The 19,828-nt window shown below is 40.5% G+C and overlaps 2 protein-coding genes and 2 long non-coding RNA genes across 4 annotated transcripts; all 4 read left to right on the top strand.

The window, feature by feature from the left end:
- Positions 1–10,033: 10,033 nt before the first annotated feature.
- On the top strand, positions 10,034–10,714 carry LOC146965473 (uncharacterized). Its single transcript, XR_015034661.1, has 2 exons — positions 10,034–10,121; positions 10,639–10,714. It is a non-coding gene; the product is annotated as an uncharacterized LOC146965473 (long non-coding RNA).
- Positions 10,715–11,463: 749 nt separating this feature from the next.
- On the top strand, positions 11,464–13,263 carry LOC146965474 (uncharacterized). The gene has a single exon (XM_085764693.1). The coding sequence runs from the start codon at positions 11,539–11,541 to the stop codon at positions 12,991–12,993; it is 1,455 nt and encodes a 484-aa protein (XP_085620819.1). The 5' UTR covers positions 11,464–11,538; the 3' UTR covers positions 12,994–13,263.
- Positions 13,264–15,683: 2,420 nt separating this feature from the next.
- On the top strand, positions 15,684–16,513 carry LOC146965475 (uncharacterized). The gene is made up of 2 exons (XR_015034588.1): positions 15,684–15,819; positions 16,438–16,513. It is a non-coding gene; the product is annotated as an uncharacterized LOC146965475 (long non-coding RNA).
- A 747-nt stretch (positions 16,514–17,260) lies between these two features.
- On the top strand, positions 17,261–18,431 carry LOC146965476 (uncharacterized). The gene has a single exon (XM_085764694.1). The coding sequence runs from the start codon at positions 17,334–17,336 to the stop codon at positions 18,285–18,287; it is 954 nt and encodes a 317-aa protein (XP_085620820.1). The 5' UTR covers positions 17,261–17,333; the 3' UTR covers positions 18,288–18,431.
- Positions 18,432–19,828: the final 1,397 nt, after the last annotated feature.

Below are 19,828 nucleotides of genomic sequence, written 5' to 3' on the forward strand. Positions count from 1 at the left end.
TTCAGCAGATCAGCAGAGGATAAGTTGTCATGGTGACACCAGCATCGTCTCCCTCGGCGGCATCAGACTCTCTGGCTCTCGCTCAAATCGATTTTTTTTACCCAAAAGCCCTTTACTACAGAGAGTGTGTGTGTGTGTGTGTGTGTGTGTGTGTGTGTGTGTGTGTGTGTGTGTGTGTGTGTGTGTGTGTGTGTGTTTGTGTGTGTGTGTGTGTGTGTGTGTGTGTGTGTGTGTGTGTGTGTGAGTGTGTGTGACGTCACGCTGGCAGCGCTGTGGGAACCAGGAGGATATAAATAAACAGGTGGACACGCTCACCTCTGTCCAAACACCTTTGTTACATCACAGTTCATTCTACTCTGCACATAGGATGATGACTGACAGGACTCTGGAGGTGTCGCTGTCACCTGTACGTCTGATTAACGAGAAACATAAACAACTTTATTCATATATAATCTTTTATTTTACACATTCATTAAGTTATTTAAAGTTTTCCAGGAGGTTCTAGCTCACAAGCCCATTGGTCGGTTGTAGGCGACACCGATTATGACAGGATGACAGTGAAAATTGCGTTGACGTATTTTAGAGAGACAAAGTTCATGCTTTTTGTTTTTGCCTTTTTTTAAATTGTAACCAACAAATATAGGCTATCCCAATTCTGTTTCTTATGCATGTGTATCAACAGTTGTACATACGTTGGTAGCCTATGTATGCATTAGAATGATAGATGCTATTAAAGTCTGTTTTTCTTGTTTTATGTGTGAATAAGTTTGTGTAGTTGCCTGTATTTTGACCTTTTTTTTTCTTCTTTCCTGTCCTTTTGATGTGAATAATAATATTATTCTGTATATATATGTATATGTGTGTATGTGCAAGCGTATATATGTATATATTATTTTTTATTTAGGCAAAGGAGTGAGAGCAAACAAGCTATGCTTCTTCTCACTCCTTTTCGAATATGTCACTTATTTTCTTTTTCTTTTTTTGTGTTTTATTATTTTTGCTTCCTCAATGTTCTTTTCTATATCATGTTGGACAGGGATTTGCTCAGTTGCAACTGGGAAGCCTTATATTATTTGCATATTCAAAATAAAACAGTACAAACAAACCATCACTTCATTTACCATCAGCTCCATTTCGCCACATTTCCTCCCTCTTTTCTAACTCACTCACTTTGTATTTCTTCCCTTTATTTAGCTTTAATGCGAATATTCTGGCTGTACTATTGTTGTCTTTGAGATCAGTATGTTATATTAACATTATTCCTCAGTCTCTGTGCCATATTAGGATGATTTTACGACTATTTGCTTTAGATTTCTTACATACAGTTCCTTTAACAGATAGACTGTATAGACAGACTGATTAACTGCCTAAAAAAACATGTGTCTGCTGCTATTGAATATTTGACTATTGTGTAAAACATAATTTGTTGAAGTGAAATAAAAGTGAGTGTGATGGACTGAGAGAAGGAGAGGGATGTTCAGACTGATCTTTTCTAGGTCGCACTCTCAGTTGTTTACTGACTGTTGAGAAATGTTCGTTCGGCCACTTCAGGTATAAAACGCTCCATTCAGGGGCCTTTTTTTCCCACGTCCAGACGAGCCGCTGCCTTGAAAAAACCACGAGAAAGCATCCAAAGTAAACGTCTCCATCACGACGCTGCAGCAGAGTCACCGAGGGTCGACTCGTCGTTTTAATGGTGAGGAGAGAGACAGTGGGAATAAAAACCTCTGTGGTGAGGAATGAATGTTCTGAGACTGTGTTCAGGTCACGTCACATTAAATCATTAAGGCTTCGTTCTCTGATCGGCCTTCAGATAATGAGAGACATGTGAAGTGATGCATGAAGGGAGATGTATGTGTGTGTGTGTGTGTGTGTGTGTGTGTGTGTGTGTGTGTGTGTGTGAGCAGTTAGCACAAACCTCTGGTGGAAATAACAAGAAAAACATCCAGAAGTAGGAGAGAGAGAGAGGAAGAGGAGTGTGTTTCTGTTCACCTGGTTTCATCTTTTTATATTTTCAATTTAAACCATCTCTGTGCACCTGTACAACCAGTTGGCAAAGTTAAACCTCTGACCCAACATGTTCCTGAATCATCATGGCCCATGTAACTTCACATCTGGGCTGTAAAGTTGGTCCAGATGTGGAAGTAGCATCAGATGATCCTACTGGAGCCAGGTCCACACTGATTTAGGGTTAAGACAGATTCATTGGGCCAGAAGTTTCATTCTTCAATTGCTACGTTGCACATGCATGATAGCGTTGGTTAGCTGTTACTCGCCTTTATTAGCTTTGTTAGCCAGCTAGTGTCGGAGCTATATGAGCTCTGGCAGTTTTCTTTATTTTTTTAGACTTTATGTTCATGCAAAATTGCTTATGCAGTAAAAATACTACCTAATACTAGAATACTAACAATAGTGTGAATATGAGGTAAACAAGAAGCTATTATCAAATTTCAACATGTGATCCAGAGTGAAGCTGGACACTTGACACGGTGCAGACAGAGTGACAGTCTTGAAGTATAAAGATTTTTCAGACATGAAAACAACATAAAACCTCTGATCCATGGCTTTTATATCATTCATTATAAATATTACAATCTCATCAGGCTGACATACTACACCTGCTCTACTGTATTCCACCTTTTCAACCACATTATGAAACATTTTGCTGAAATTTCAGAACATGGTTGAATCCAGAACACGCTGTCAAAGATAGTGGATAGTTATAAATCATATAAAATAGCCATACATACTGTATATAATAATAAACAGTTACAGCATTGGAGAGAATCTCATCCACCCAGTATATGAAGACTTCACCTTCAAAATCCTATATGTATAATATGTATCTGCAACTAACCTCTAAAACTAAATAAACAAAAATATAATAATATCCTGTGGAAATGAATCTAAAATCGTCTCATCAGAAGATCCTCTGTGGCCTGAACGTGAAACCTGAATTATCTCCAATTATTCTGAGGACAAACCGTTAAATTACACGACGGCGTACACACCGAGCTGCTCGTTAAAACGGATCATATCGTTTCCACGGAGACGATGCTATTTTAATGGCAGAGGAATCCAGCGGGAAGAACGAGTAAAAGGTCAGCGCAGAGGAGGACGACTGTAACGAAAAGTGAGCTTAATGTCACCTAACAAGCGCCCCAGGGGATTCTGGGAGTGTGAGTTCAGTTCAGTTATGAAGGCTGAACGTGAACACAGAGGGAGGAACATGTTTGACCTCAGTGAGCTCTGTGTGGAGCTCTGTTGCTGGGAACATGGACGTTTAGTTATCAACGTTTTTTTTTTTTTTTTTTATGTTTTATGTTTTTTAATGTTTTTCATCCCTGTTTATCCACAGTTACATGAAATATCGATCATTTACGTGAAAATTTCTCATAGCTGCTGTGTGAAATGTTTTCTGTGGTCACCACCATGACCGTTGACCTTTGACCTTTGACATTTTGCCACCAAAATCTAACTGTTCTTGTGTCCATGTACGACAGAGTATTAGGGCCACATTGAGAAATACATTTTTTTTACAGACTTTGAGAATAAAAGTTTCACAAGAAAAAAGTCACAATTTTGCGAGACAAAAGTCATAATATTACAAGAAAAAAAGTCATAATTTGTACAAGAAAAAGTCATAATGTTACACCTTAAAGTCGGATTTTTTTTTCATCCTGTTGTTTTAGAGGAGGAAAGTTGTTGAAATGAGGCTGTGGAGCATTTTGTGAAGTTGTACTTCAGTATAGGTTTCACAAACAAGGAGATACTTAATCTTTTGACACATCAGCACCACGTCGTCATCAGTATCAAGACTTTGACAGGAATATGCAAGAAAATGCTTCTAAGAACCAGAACAGTATCCACTTACTGGTACAATTACGACTTTTTTCTCATAATATTTTCACTTTATTCTCGTAAAACTATTTCTTTATTCTCAAAGTCTGTGAAAAAATGTTTTTCTCAATGTGGCCCTAATGCTCCATCGTCTGGCTTTTGTAAGGTCACCATGACCTTGACCTTTGACCTTTGTCCACCACAATCCAGTCAATCCATCCTTGACTCATCTATACCAGATCCGATGGGAGTAACTCAAGGTGTTACAGAGATATGCTGCAGACTAATCAGTTCTTACTAAATGTTTCATTAATGTTTTTCACAAATTTTGAAAAAGTCTCATTCACAGCTATGTTTTCTTTGGTCACTATGACCTTTGAGCTTTGACCTTTATCCACTAAACTCTAATCAGTTCATCACTGAGTCCGGCTGAACCTCTGTGCTCAATCTGAAGACGTTCCCTCAGGTGTTACAGAGACATCACGTCCAGATAAAAACAACTCGTCTCTGTCTGTCGCCTGTGAAAACATAAAAACTTATATTTTGTCATGTTTTTCTAAATTTACAGACGTAATAAAAATGTGTTTTTCCGTCTTATCTCAGACGCCAGAGCCGCTGTCTGTAGGAAATAATGATGACATCCTTCACAACAGAAACTTATTGAGAGCAGAGAACAACAAACACAGAGGAAATAAAACAACACGGAGGAGAAGGAAACAGGAGATGATTCCCTCAAATGACTCGTCTCATGTTTCATCTGGAAACGAGAGGAACCAGCGGCTCCAATGTGTTTCATTTACAACTCAACAACAACAAACACCACAAGTGTTTGGGTTTGTTTTGTGTTTTTTCCTGATTCTCCATGAACTCATCATCACAGACAACAAGAAAAAACCTCAGACAGCAGCGATGAGACGAGGGACATGACAGGAAACAGGATGAAGGAGCCTGAACTCATCACATGACCTCATCACCTCAATGTTGGTTTGTTTGTTTGTTTGTTTGTTTGTTCCAGTGCAGCCTGTAAACAGTAAACAGTCTGTATCTGTACACGTGTGTACTTTTTACAGTTACCACAGCTGAATAATAATAATGTCCATGAAGTGTGTTTATTCACTTCATAAAGCCCAGTCCACTCGATGTGCTTCCACTGAGTCACAACCTGAATATAATATAACATATCATAACATATTGTAACATAACATAAGACATATCGTGACATAACATATCATAATATATAACATAACATCATAACATATCATAACATGTAACATATAGTAACATAACACAACATAAAACATATCTGACATAACATATAATATATAAATTAACATCATAACATATAACAAGTAACATAGTAACATTACATATCGTAACATACATAATATATAACATAACATATCGTAACATAACATGACATAACATATTATAACATAAGACATAACATGACATAACGTAATATATTATTACATATTATAGCATACCGGTATCATAAGACACAACATATTGTAACATATCGTAACATATCGTAATATTATACGTCACACGTTCAACCAACAAAGTCCCACCAACAACAAACCTGAAACACAATCACATGTGACACCCAGGGCAACATGGAACAGGAAGTGAATACTGTACTACACACACACACACACACACACACAGTGATGAACATTTCAGAGGCCGAGCTGCTTCAGGCTCTAATAAACTTCTGAATGAAGAGTCGACCCCCCCTCCCTCCTCCTCCTCCTCCTCCTCCACCCCCCCGGCGCCATGGAGCTAATTTTAACTCTCTGTTCAAAAACGTTGAGAATTGAACATCTGTGTGGAGGAACCTCAGCATCACACAGTTCATGTGATGGAGACCGATATAGAAGCAGCTATTCCTGGAGGATGAGTCACAACCAGTCTCCGTCGCCTCGCTCCTAAAATTCACCTGTGGGACTAAACGAGGAGATGTACTTGCACCTCAGTCTCTATACGTCTCCACATCAGACACTTAATGAAGCAGAAAATTAAAAGAGAAGTTTTCCACTGTGGTTCAAATAAAAAAACACACTCTCTGTAGAAAACATCTGCAGTTCTGTGCTGATGGGGAAATAAACCACATGAACAATGAATCGAATCCACTTTATTATCATTATTTATTATTCTGCCTTTTAGTCTGTTCCTGTGTGGTCCAGCTACTTGTTTTTGAAACATTTCACAGAAGAAATAAAGTATATAAATGAACTGTAAATACATCTTAATAATATAATAAAACAGTCAGTGATTAAAAGAACTGATCAGACATCTTTCAATGACGATATTGTTACGATTCAGGAGGTTTCTGAGGTTTTTCCAAACGTCTTTCTGAACCTGTCGAGTTTCTTCTTTGTAATTAATAATTTATCTTGCCCAAAGCAAAGATCAAAGGTCGTTCCCTTCAGCCGACCTGTTTGCTACGGTGGCCCCGAGAGGTCAATAATGTAAGAAAACACACACTAAGACGCAAACAGGCTACAAATTCAGAAAATAACTTCATCACTTTAACATCACATGATGAGCTGCAAAAAACCTACACATTAAAGTGACGGACCAGTCTGAGGCGCTTTAGTTCTTTTTCTTCTTGACATAAGAGGTTGTGAAAGTTTGACAATAAGTCGTTTGTTTTTGTTTATTAGAACGTCAATATCACATGATTCACATTTTATTGATCATATTTATTTTTATTTTATTTTTTATTTTGCCTTTATTTAACCAGGTCGGTCCCATTGAGACACAATGGCCTCTTTTTCAAGGGAAGCCTGGCCAAGACAGCAGCAGAAAAGTTATTACACATACATAACACAGAAATCACACAACACACAGATAAAATACAATACAAGATAAAAGCAACAGGATATGTAGTACTGTTAGCTTAGCATTAGCCTTTAATCTGGTACGTCTCTTTATTGTATCCCTCAGAAACACTTCTGACCCTCGGGGGCCTCCGTAGGTGTGGATGCAGCATCAAGGTTAGTTTTTCCCTCTGTCGTCATGTCGTGTGTGTGTGTGTGTGTGTGTGTGTGTGTGTGGTTGTTCACATGCTGCACACAGGTGAGAACATCTGTGTGTCTGTGTGTCCAGCTGTCCCAGGTGTCGTCCTGCTTTTCCTGTCCCACCTGTCTCCTGACTGTCTGCTGCTGAGATCAAAGAGTGTGTGTGTGTGTTAACCTCATAATAAAACCTTCAAAAAAAGTTTTAAAGGTGCACAGATAAGAAAAATTAATTCCAAAATTCTATTTGAGTAAATCCGGGATGAAAGTGGGGTAGTTTTTTTTGCTTTGGATAATGCAGGCGCACGAATTATGTGTCACGTTGCTCACGATTCATCAGCCACTGATATTGGATCTGTCATCCATCAAACAAACGTCTGAGACACACACAAACACACACACCGAGCTCGGTCTCGTCCCAAACATTGAATATCCCGCCCGCTTGATAACGACCAATCAAATTTGTTTTCCTTACTCGGGTAAACTCGTGCGGCAACTCGTGGAAACTCGTAGAAGGAGGCGCGACAAACAGGACAAACGGCCATTTCTGAACACCTTATGATCCTCTCTGTAGGATTTTATTAGATCGATTGGCAGAAATGTAAGAAATAATATTCAATATTATTTAATAACATTTGTATTCATCATTGCTGAATTGACTTATTAATTATTAAATTATATTAATTATCACAAATGAACCTGACGGTGGCGCTACAGGAGGCAGTCAGAGGATCGTTATCAGTCTGCACAACATTTCAATGCAGGCAGTGAAACCACTGTGTGTGTGTGTGTGTGTGTGTGTGTGTGTGTGTGTGTGTGTGTGTGTGTGTGTGTGTGTGTGTGTGTGTGTGTGTGTGTCAGCTCCATCAGCAGCAGGCAGCCTCGTTTATCTATATTTATGAGGGAAGGGTCCAGCCGATCCTTTCTTCTTCTCCTTTACACCAGAGAGCGGCATGAGTCATCACACACTCCTCCACCTGCAGAGAGAGGGGGGGGTCTCTATCTCTCTCATTGAAAACAACCGGCTGCTGCTGAATTATAATAATAAAACCTCCTTTTTCACTACAAACAGTGTCACTGACCTCGCTGTTGATTTAATGAGGATTTAATCTCATTCTTAACAACCTGTTTGTTTGTTTGTTGCTGAATTACTTTGATCCAGATGCAGTGAATTCAGCTTCACAGAAACACTGTGTAACTCTGAACTCTGATCCTGACAAAACATATTTGAATTCATCACCTTGTCGACTTCTTTTGTGTGAAGAAATTAAAACACTAGTTTTTAAAAAGTATTTATATCAGTGTTCATCACTAATTTAACAAAATATATATTCTCTGTAAATTCAAGGTTTAGTTTTAACAGACATTTTTATATTATTTAGTAAAATCCTGAATGTTAATGTTGCAGTAGGATGTTGCAGTAAAATCCTGAATGTTCAGTCAGATGTTTCAGTCAGGAAACGTCTGTGTGAAGTGAAGAACAAACGATGTGAGACCTGCAAGAAGATGAGTTTCTTCTTAAATCTGCACGAGAGAGGACTGATCAATGGATCAATCAATGGATCAAGACCGTTTTTCAAGACGATACAGTGTAGCTAGTTACACACAGCGAGGGTTAAAACACTGTTTACTGTGACTATAACAATGTTATTATGTCCCAGTCGTGATGCTTTCAGGTTCCACATGTGACAGTGAGGAAGAGATGATTTTTATTATCAGCTCCTCTGCAACTTCTTACTCAGTTCACTAGAAACAGACAAATAGTCGATTTTCTCATTTCCAAATCAGAAATTGACCAACACCCCCCCCCCCCACCCCCACACACACACACACAACCCCTACCCACACCCACGGATACACACTTCTCATCCTTCTTCCCCCAGCTCAGTGAGGTCCACCGTCCTTATCAGAGCTTTAAATAGCCTAAACCACCAGCTGCAGCAGAAACTTCTCTAAACTCTGAACCTTATCAGAGAGAGAGAGAGAAAACAGGAGGAGGAAGAGGAAGAGGAGGAGGAAGGGGCTGCAAAACAGGCATCTTAGGGACTAATAATAATAATATCATCCATCAATTTCAGAAAAAGCTCCTGATTCTCAGGCTGAACTGTTTCCAGGGGACACTGAGAGGTGGTGGACCAGGTAGCTATAATTTGTCTATTAATTTCTATTAATCTAATTTCTTTTTTTTCTTTTCTGTTTTTAATTTTGTTCTGATCTCACTTCTTCACACTGAGCGCTGCTCCGTTTTCTGAAGAATGTGTTTTAATAAAACACGAGCAGAGGAAGTTGCTTTGAATTTGCAAACGACTAAACGACTAGGCTAACTAACAGCTAGCTAGCTAAACAACTGGGACCTGTTTGTCACCTTCACCACCACCATCTTAGTCAGGGCTGGACGGATTATATCATTGACCATAGCGTCGCCATCTTTCCTTACGTCACCACTCGGGGTAAGTAAACAATTACGTTAGCGTCTTCATAAAGAGTTTTTTATTAAATATAAGCCGGCGTTAGCTTCTTTTTTTGTTTTTTTCACAAGTCATTTTCAGATACAGAGTTACTTATTTTCAATAAGTAGCCTACCTTTACTTTTGGACAGTAGCCTACTTATGGAAAAATATTTTTAAAAGTATGTAAGCCGGTGTTAGCTTCAATTGCTAACGGTAACGTGAATGTTGATATGACACCATTGCTAATGTAATGTAAGATAGAAAAGCAGTAAAACTGTGGATCAACGCACAAGATACATTCACATTATTCAAGCCTGGAAGATGCTAACAAGCTTATATTTTTAGCCGATATTAGATGTTGTGGTGAACGTTAGCCTACATAGCACAATGGTTGTTATGTGACGGCGTTAGCACAGAGGAGCTAAAGTTCTGAGACGTCTTCATGCTTTCACTGAAATAAATCTTGAAACAAACCATGTTTCACTGTGGCATCATTCAACAAAACAGTCATCAATTCACAGCATGACGGGGTTGCATTAACAATACATTCCCAAATTAGCTCTATTAGCTCTTTTGGTAAATCAAACAGCTTTGCTCAGGTACAGGACGCATCTCCTACCTCGGTGTTTGGAGTGTTTACTTTTAAAAAACGTTTTGAAAACCACGCTGTATGTTAACGTTTTGGTTGGATTCTACCTCGGTCACCATGGAAACCATTGGTTTACATTCAAAGGTACAGAGAGACCTGCAACTCTGAGCTGCATGAAGATTGTCTTCACCCGCAGGGATTTAACTACACAGTGACATTTAAACGGTGAGATGAAACAAGCTTTCTTGGATGTTTTTACACTAGTGGTCGAGTGAGTTTTTAGTGTTAGAGTCTAACACTAAAAGACACTCATTCTATATCAGTACATTTCTAGCCCATATGCAATGTGATAGATAGATATGGCATAAAATAAAAGCATTGATGTAAAATTGTATAAAACAAATCTGAAGGAATATTTTCATGTTGATAAATGTGATGTTGATGTAGAGTTCTATTACAGTATGTGCCATACATACACTGTATGTCCATGCTAAAGCCTGTATTATTACAATGAGATCCATGGGCTTCTTTTAATGAGCTTTAAATGTCATTTTATACCATATAACAAAATCATATCTATATTTTTAAAGAAATCTTTTTAACCATTTGCAAATGTATTCTCTTGGTTCTGTTGATGAACGATAGGAGGACCTTGCTGCTGTATTTTTGCAGTCATTGTCTTCGTTATTGCTCTTTTTTCCCTGGACTTTCGGTTTCTGAGTGTTGTTATTATCTTTGTCAGAGCTGACTGACTGATGTGGGAGAATCTGGTGTAGAAGAAGAGAAACTGCAGCAGAAACATGAGCTCCCCTACAGAGGTAAGACTGAAATATGACTGTAAATTTAACACTTGAAGTCAGCCAACAGACTCCGGACTTACTTGGAATGACTTAAAATATACCTTTAAAGGGATACTTTACCCAAAATCGATGATCCACCAATTTTCTACTCACCGTCATGCCAAGGAAGGGTTTGGAGACCTTTTGGAGTAATCAAAACACTTTTGGAGTTCCAGGGGGGGTCCGGCTGGCAACAGATTTTCATATAATGGCGGGGGATAGAGTTCACTTTTGAATCGTCCACAACACACATTATGAAACATCCAAATGTTTCCATACTGCTCGTATGTACTGACTCAAGTGTCCTAAAGCCGCGACATGTAAAAGTTGTTCGGAAAAAAAAATTTGATCTCTGTTTTTAGCCTTGTTGTAGCAGTAGCTCCCAGTGGCTCTGTTGATGTTTGTACGCATGCGTGAGATTTGCTGCGATATGTTCTTCCGTGTTTACATCATACATCCAATGGTTTACAATGACGAACAAACATCTCCAAACCCTTCCTTGGCATGACGGTGAGTAGAAAATTGGTGAATTATCGATTTTGGGTGGATCAGCAGTTACAAGTAGAATACACTGGATTTTTCATCACATCTCTTGTAATGTAAAACCAAAAGATGAACCTGTTGTTATGAACATTTTCCAAATCTCATTACAATAATACGCTTTCATGAACCTGCCCATTCAATATCACTTGTACATTTTCGTTCATTAGAAACATGTGGATCAAAACCAAGCTGGACCTTATGATGAGGATAAAAGGTGTTTAACTGAAGGACATAGGCCACATCAGCCAGAGTTTGTCCACATGGTGAAGAAGCCACATGTTTGTGAGCAGTGTGAGAAGAGCTTCACTGCTAGAAGCGGTCTCATCAGACATCAGCGCATCCACACTGGAGAAAGGCCATATCTTTGTGACCGGTGTGGGAAGAGTTTCACAACATCATCAAATTTGAAGGTCCATCAACGCATCCACACTGGAGAAAGGCCGTTTGTTTGTGACCAGTGTGAGAAGAGATTTACAGCTAAAAGCAGTCTTACTGATCATCAGCGCATCCACACTGGCGAAAAGCTGTTTGTTTGTGAGCAGTGTGGGAAGAGTTTCACTGCTAGAAGCAGTCTCATTGAGCATCAGCGCATCCACACTGGAGAAAGGCCGTTTGTTTGTGAGCAGTGTGGGAAGAGTTTCACTGCTAGAAACGTTCTCATAACACATCAGCGCATCCACACTGGAGAAAGGCCGTATGTTTGTGACCAGTGCGAGAAGAGTTTCACTGCTAGAAACGTTCTCATAACACATCAGCGCATCCACACAGGAGAAAGGCCTTTTGTTTGTGACCAGTGCGAGAAGAGTTTTAGTGATAGAAGCGGTCTCATCACACATCAGCGCATCCACACTGGAGAAAGGCCTTTTGTTTGTGACCAGTGCGAGAAGAGTTTTAGTGATAGAAGCGGTCTCATCACACATCAGCGCATCCACACTGGAGAAAGGCTGTATGTTTGTGACCAGTGCGAGAAGAGATTTACTACGAGAAGCAGTCTCATTGATCATCAGAGCATCCACACTGGAGAAAAATATCTTTGTGACCAGTGTGAGAAGAGTTATACTGCTAGAAGCGCTCTCATCAGACATCAGCGCATCCACACTGGAGAAAAGCTGTGTGTTTGTCACCAGTGTGAGAAGAGCTTCACTGCTAGAAGCGCTCTCATCAGACATCAGCGCATCCACACTGGAGAAAGGCCGTATGTTTGTGACCAGTGCGAGAAGAGTTTCACTGCTAGAAACGTTCTCATAACACATCAGCGCATCCACACAGGAGAAAGGCCTTTTGTTTGTGACCAGTGCGAGAAGAGTTTTAGTGATAGAAGCGGTCTCATCACACATCAGCGCATCCACACTGGAGAAAAGCTGTATGTTTGTGACCAGTGCGAGAAGAGATTTACTACGAGAAGCAGTCTCATTGATCATCAGAGCATCCACACTGGAGAAAAATATCTTTGTGACCAGTGTGAGAAGAGTTATACTGCTAGAAGCGCTCTCATCAGACATCAGCGCATCCACACTGGAGAAAAGCTGTGTGTTTGTCACCAGTGTGAGAAGAGCTTCACTGCTAGAAGCGCTCTCATCAGACATCAGCGCATCCACACTGGAGAAAAGCCCTATGTTTGTGACCAGTGTGAGAAGAGATTTACTGCGAGATGCAGTCTCATTGAGCATCAGCGCATCCACACTGGAGAAAGGCCTTGTGTTCGTGACCAATGAGAGAAGAGTTTAAGCCAACCTCAGACTCTTCCTTAGTATTCAGCACTTGAACTATTTGACAAATGAAAGGTCTGATGGATCACACTTTTGAAATGTTTCAATAACATTTATATGCATGCAACCTGAGTGGTCAGATTTTTTTGTTGTCACAAGTCATTTTCAGATACAGAGTTACTTATTTTCTTTAAGTATCTTTACTTATGGTCAGTACTTGTGGAAAAATATTTTTTTAAATATGTAAGCCGGCGTTAGCTTCAATTGCTAACGGTAACGTGAATGTTGATATGACACCCTTGCTAATGTAATGGTAAAATAGAAAAGCAGTAAAACTGTGGATAGTCAACACACACCTTAGATAGATTTCACGTTATTCAAGCCTGGAAGATGCTAACAATTAAGCTTGTATTTTTAGCCGATATCAGATGTTGTGGTGAACACCGGAACGTTACATAACTCAATGGTTGTTGTGTGACGGCGTTGGCACAGAGGAGCTAATGCTGCGTTCAAAACAACTCGGAGGTCGGAATTCCCAACTTGGATATTTCCAACTTCCGACATCATTGCGTTTACGCTGCAGAAACTCAGAAGAGAAAAAACATGCATACCCGAAGGAAGTTTGGCATATTGTGGCTCATCACTGAATACGAAAAATATATGCAGCAGTAAATTCTGTTTGTTTTGGAGGCAATAACCATTAAACATTATTTCCGTTACATACGAGGACCACAATTTCACACAATACAACAATCACAGCTTAATAGCAATAATACACAGAAAATATGCATGAAAACCTTAACAAATAACTTAATTTTCTTTAATTCTAACCGTTTAAGACGAGGGCCGCCATGTTTTGATGTTGTCATGACGGAAAGTCGGAGCTCTGAAATGATACCGGAGTTTCCGACCTGTAATTTCAAAGTTCGACACCATCCAATTCATTTTTTACAACTCGAAGCTGGTTTTTTTCCGACTTCCGTGTTGTTTTGAACGGGTCCAGGGTGCCATTCCAAACGTTTACTTTCATGTTCCAGAATGCCGGCCCTTGACTATAGAGGGTATGCACATGACGTCACGGTACTCGGAAGTCACTGTGGAACGTCCACTGAGTGGCAAAAAGACGAGTGGCAGAGCCGCCAAAGTTTAAAAACGAGCAAGTAACGAAGCGATTTTCTCCGAGCCCACACACGTCTGACATGTCTAGCTTTGCCAGCATGTACAGCATGCATGACCTAACAGAGCTGCTAGAAATCTTGAGGATACGTCTCACTTTGACCGAGTTACATTCAAGAACCTGTTCTCAATGACGGAAAGTAAATTCACTGGAGCGGTCATTTTTTTCGATCGATCAGCTGTGTTTACCGTTTCAGGTGTCATAGTTCTGATGTTTAGACAGATAAATTAGTCTCTAACACATCCTACAGTTTGACTGGTCAGAGTTTTCCAGAATAAAAGCAGCGCGCAGGTTTAAGCGTCGGGAGTCACTGTCAGGACGACAGTAACAGCTGTAATCTGGTCCCTCTGCACAGTAACAGCAGCCTGTCAGTCACTCTGCAGGTACCGCGGTCACACTGTGTTACAGGAAGTGTCCGTGGAGCAGACGGTTTTGGGGAGCTGGTTGTCGATTCCTTTTGACATCAATTTGTTTTGATATAAGATATTTTATCCAGTTTATGAGTCCACCGCTATCCGCCAGCATGTTGAGGGACGCTTGTTTTGCCACTCAGTCCGATCGAACGGGGCGTTGCCGAGGGCAACGTGACGTAAACGCATACCCTCTATTTTTGAAAAGGAGTGCCATTCCGAACCTGAAAAAATGTCCACCATCGAAAGGATTAAGGCACCTGGTGCAGCAAAAGCTACACTAGGTGCCTCCAGCGTTTTAGCTGCATTTTAGCAGAGACTTTCTTGGCCTCTACCTGATCTCCTTTCCACATTGCCTAAACCCAACCAAAGCACATAGCAAGGACATTGCATCAGGCTCGCACCTGGGTGAAATTTCGAAGGGGGGGGTGTCTGGTCTATGTGCCGCGGGCGATCGTGCCGGGCAGGAAGTCAAACACAGAAACACGAGAGAATCCGGTCAATTTTAAAAATAAAACACATTCGGAATGATGGCCCTTAAGGGATTTTCGGAATGACGGACTGTCGGAATGGGGGAGCATACATCAGTCCGACTGGCCAAAAGCCCGACGGCTCATTTCTCCGACTACCCATTCTACAGTGTTAAGGTCAGGTTTAGGGTAAGGTTAAGGGTTAGGGCTACTTAAGTCGGAGAAATGAGTGGTCGGACTAATGGACGCAAAAATAAAGAAATGTATGGTCGGACAAATGGGTAGTCGGACAGACGTCATGCGCCCGTCGGAATGGTGGTCCTTCGGAATGGGGGTCACCCCACGTTTTGAACGCAGCTTAACACACTGAAGTTCTGAGACGTCTCCACACTTTCCCTGAAATAAATCTTGAAACAAACCATGTTTGTGGCATCATTCAACAAAACAGTTATCAATTCACAGCATGACAGGGTTGCATTAACAATACATTCCCATTATGTTCTTATCCTTACATAAAATTAGCTCTATTAGCTCTTTGTTTTCAGCTTTGCTCAGTTTTATACAGGATGCTTCTCATAGAATACCTCAGTCTTTGGAGTGTTTACTTTTAAAAAACTTTTTGAATACCACGCTGTTAACGTTTTGGGTGGATTCTACTTCAGTCACCATGGAAACCATCTGTTGACATTCAAAGGTACAGAGAGACCTGCAACTCTGAGCTGCATGAAGATTGCCTTCACCTGCAGGGATTTAACTACACAGTGACATTTAAACGGTGAGATGAAACAAGCTTTCTTAGATGTTTTTACACTAGTGGTCTAGTGAGCTATTGAGTGTGTCTTTTAGTGTTAGACTAAATGTACATGTTATTAATATAACCCATATGCAAATGTGATAGATAGATATGGCATGTAACGTTACCTATAAAATAAAAGCATTGATGTAAAATTGTATAAAACAAATCCTAAGGAATATTTTCATATATTGATAAATGTGATGTTAAGATAAGATGAGTCTTTATTGTCTCCCTTGGGAGAAATTCATTTTGGACAGACCAGAGACTCCAGACGCCACAAATATGTATCATGTTGATGTAGAGTTCTATTATGTGCCACAAATACACTGTATCCATGCTAAAGCCTGTATTATTACATACAATGAGTTCCATGGGCTTCTTTTAATGAGCTTTCACATATAAATTCAATAAATATCATTTCATACCATATATAACAAAATCATCATAATCTTTTTAACAATTTGCAAATGTATTCTCTTGGTTCTGTTGATGAAAGATAGGAGGACCTTGCTGCTTTATTTTTGCAGTCATTGTCTTCGTTATTGCTCTTTTTTCCGTGGACTTTCAGTTTCTGAGTGTTGTTATTATCTTTGTCAGAGCTGACTGACTGATGTGGGAGAATCTGGTGTAGAAGAAGAGAAACTGCAGCAGAAACATGAGCTCCCCTACAGAGGTAAGACTGAAATATGACTGTAAATTTAACACTTGAAGTCAGCCAACAGACTCCGGACTTACCTGGAATTACTTTAAATACACCTTAAAGGGATACTTCACCCAAAATCGATAATTCACCAATTCTCTACTCACCGTCACGCCAAGGAAGGGTTTGGAGAACTTTCAGAGTCATCAAAACGCTTTTGGAGTTCCAGGGGGGGTCCGGCTGGCAACGGATTTTCATATAATGGCGGGGGATAGAGCTCACTTTTGAATCGTCCAAAACACACATTATGAAACATCCAAATATCTCCATACTGCTCGTCCGTACTGACCCAAGTGTCCTGAAACCGCGAGGTGAAAAAGTTGTTCGGAAAAAAAAAAATTGATCTCTTTAGCCTTGTTGTAGCAGTAGCTCCCAGTGGCTCTGTTGATGTTTGTATGCATGCGCAAGATTTGCTGCAAGATGTTTTTCTGTGTTCACAATATACATCCAATGGTTTACAACGACGAACCAACATCTCCAAACCCTTCCTTGGCATGACGGTGAGTAGAAAATTGGTGAATTATCGATTTTGGGTGGATCAGCAGTTACAAGTAGAATACACTGGATGTTTCATCACATCTCTTGTAATGTAAAACCAAAAGATGAACCTGTTGTTATGACTGTTTTCCAAATCTCATTACAATAATACGCTTTCATGAACCTGCCCATTCAATATCACTTGTACATTTTCGTTTATTAGAAACATGTGGATCGAAACCAAGCTGGACCTTATGATGAGGATAAAAGGTGTTTAACTGAAGGACATAGGCCACATCAGCCAGAGTTTGTCCACATGGTGAAGAAGCCACATGTTTGTGACCAGTGTGAGAAGAGCTTCACTGCTAGAAGTGGTCTCATCAGACATCAGCGCATCCACACTGGAGAAAGGCTTTGTGTTTGTGACCAGTGTGAGAAGAGCTTCACTGCTAGAAGCAGTCTCATCAGACATCAGCAGATCCACACTGGAGAAAGGCCATATCTTTGTGACCGGTGTGGGAAGAGTTTCACAACATCATCAAATTTGAAGGTCCATCAACGCATCCACACTGGAGAAAGGCCATTTGTTTGTGACCAGTGTGAGAAGAGATTTACAGCTAAAAGCAGTCTTACTGATCATCAGCGCATCCACACTGGCGAAAAGCTGTTTGTTTGTGAGCAGTGTGGGAAGAGTTTCACTGCTAGAAGCGGTCTCATTGAGCATCAGCGCATCCACACTGGAGAAAGGCCGTTTGTTTGTGAGCAGTGTGGGAAGAGTTTCACTGCTAGAAACGTTCTCATAACACATCAGCGCATCCACACTGGAGAAAGGCCTTTTGTTTGTGACCAGTGCGAGAAGAGTTTCACTGCTAGAAACGTTCTCATAACACATCAGCGCATCCACACTGGAGAAAGGCCTTTTGTTTGTGACCAGTGCGAGAAGAGTTTTAGTGATAGAAGCGGTCTCATCACACATCAGCGCATCCACACTGGAGAAAGGCCGTATGTTTGTGACCAATGCGAGAAGAGATTTACTACGAGAAGCAGGCTCATTGATCATCAGAGCATCCACACTGGAGAAAAATATCTTTGTGACCAGTGTGGGAAGAGTTATACTGCTAGAAGCGCTCTCATCGGACATCAGCGCATCCACACTGGAGAAAAGCTGTGTGTTTGTCACCAGTGTGAGAAGAGCTTCACTGCTAGAAGCGCTCTCATCAGACATCAGCGCATCCACACTGGAGAAAAGCCTTGTGTTCGTGACCAATGAGAGAAGAGTTTAAGCCAACCTCAGACTCTTCCTTAGTATTCAGCACTTGAACTATTTGACAAATGAAATGTCTGATGGATCACACTTTTGAAATGTTTCAATAACATTTATATGCATGCAACCTGAGTGGTCAGATTTTTTTGTTGTCACAAGTCATTTTCAGATACAGAGTTGCTTATTTTCGCTAAGTTTTTTTTTGATGAAGGAAACCACCATGCTGCTGTTTCAATGCGTCTTCATTCTGGCCGAGATGACATAAAATAATAAAACAATATATCTTCCTGGACACCACCTGAGCTCATACAAGGATAAACATCAGATGGATGCATTTACATAATTCAAAACATTAAATGAATTCCAAATAAAACGTAAAAGAACCTAGGACCGCTCACCTCTCCCACAGAGTAAGAAGAAAGAGGAAGAGTTTAGGTGGGATTGGGCCATTTTATATGTAGACAAGGGGTTCCTCAAAAGGAACGCAGGAGCACACAGGCAACCAAAAATTCCCCTCAAGGTTGGGAGACTATCACCGTCAGGTAAATTAAATACAACAATTTTGTGTGATTATATGACACTGTAATGCATAACCCCTGTTACACTCACTCCCCCGAGAATCACACAAAATTCTGGGCAGCATAACAAACACATGTCCAAAAGCTGGCCCAGATATAACAAAACATACAGTCAGCAATATAAACTTCCCATCAAAAGGATAAGAGACTCAGAGATTCACTTTGCCCCTAGACTTTCAAAAGCTTCCTCACAAGCAGGAGTCCCATCCTGGGAGGTAAGTTCACGGAAGGTGCCAGCACTCCCTCAGCCAAAGGAGCCTTTAGCCTTTCCCCTTCTGTCCTGCAGTAAGAGTGTAGAGCAGCTTAGCGATGGAAGAGCAGCCAAGGAATGAAGTGCTGGTAATAAAGCCCCCTGCTGAGAAAAAACTTTCCGCTGAGATGCAGTGCATCCATCGTCATTCATGAGGTCTTCCTTCCTAAAAGCAGAGGTCACTTTCTCCTGATCGACTGAGACACCACTGCTGTCAACCACATGACCAAGAAACCTTACAGAGCTTTGGAGAAAGTGACACTTCTTCTGTGCTAGCTTCAGGTTACTCATCCCTAAGACGTGAAAAGACGAAAAGATGCTTCAAGGCCTCCTCCTCAGAAGGAGCAAAGACCAGTAGTTTATCCAGATAACAAAGGATGTTGCTAGGATGTTACACAGGCCCTGGGGAAGCCAGTTGTATTCATAAAGGCCAGAAGGTGTTGTAAAGGCTGTGTGCCGCCTGTCAGACTCATAGAGGGGGATGTTGTAAAACCCTAATGTAAGGGGGGAGCATACATCAGTCCGACTGGCCAATAGTCCGACGGCTCATTTCTCCGACTACCCATTCTCAGGGGTGGAAAGAGTACCAAAAAAATCTACTCAAGTAAAAGTACTGTTACCTTGATGAAATTTTACGCAAGTAAAAGTAAAAGTACTGGTGTAAAAATCTACTCAAGTAAAAGTAAAAAGTAGTTCATTTAAAATTTACTCAGAGTAAA

Source organism: Trachurus japonicus, chromosome 21 (genome assembly GCF_045865225.1).
Source record: "Trachurus japonicus isolate A0001 chromosome 21, Traja_1.0".
In the NCBI taxonomy this organism is placed as follows: Eukaryota; Metazoa; Chordata; class Actinopteri; order Carangiformes; family Carangidae; genus Trachurus; species Trachurus japonicus.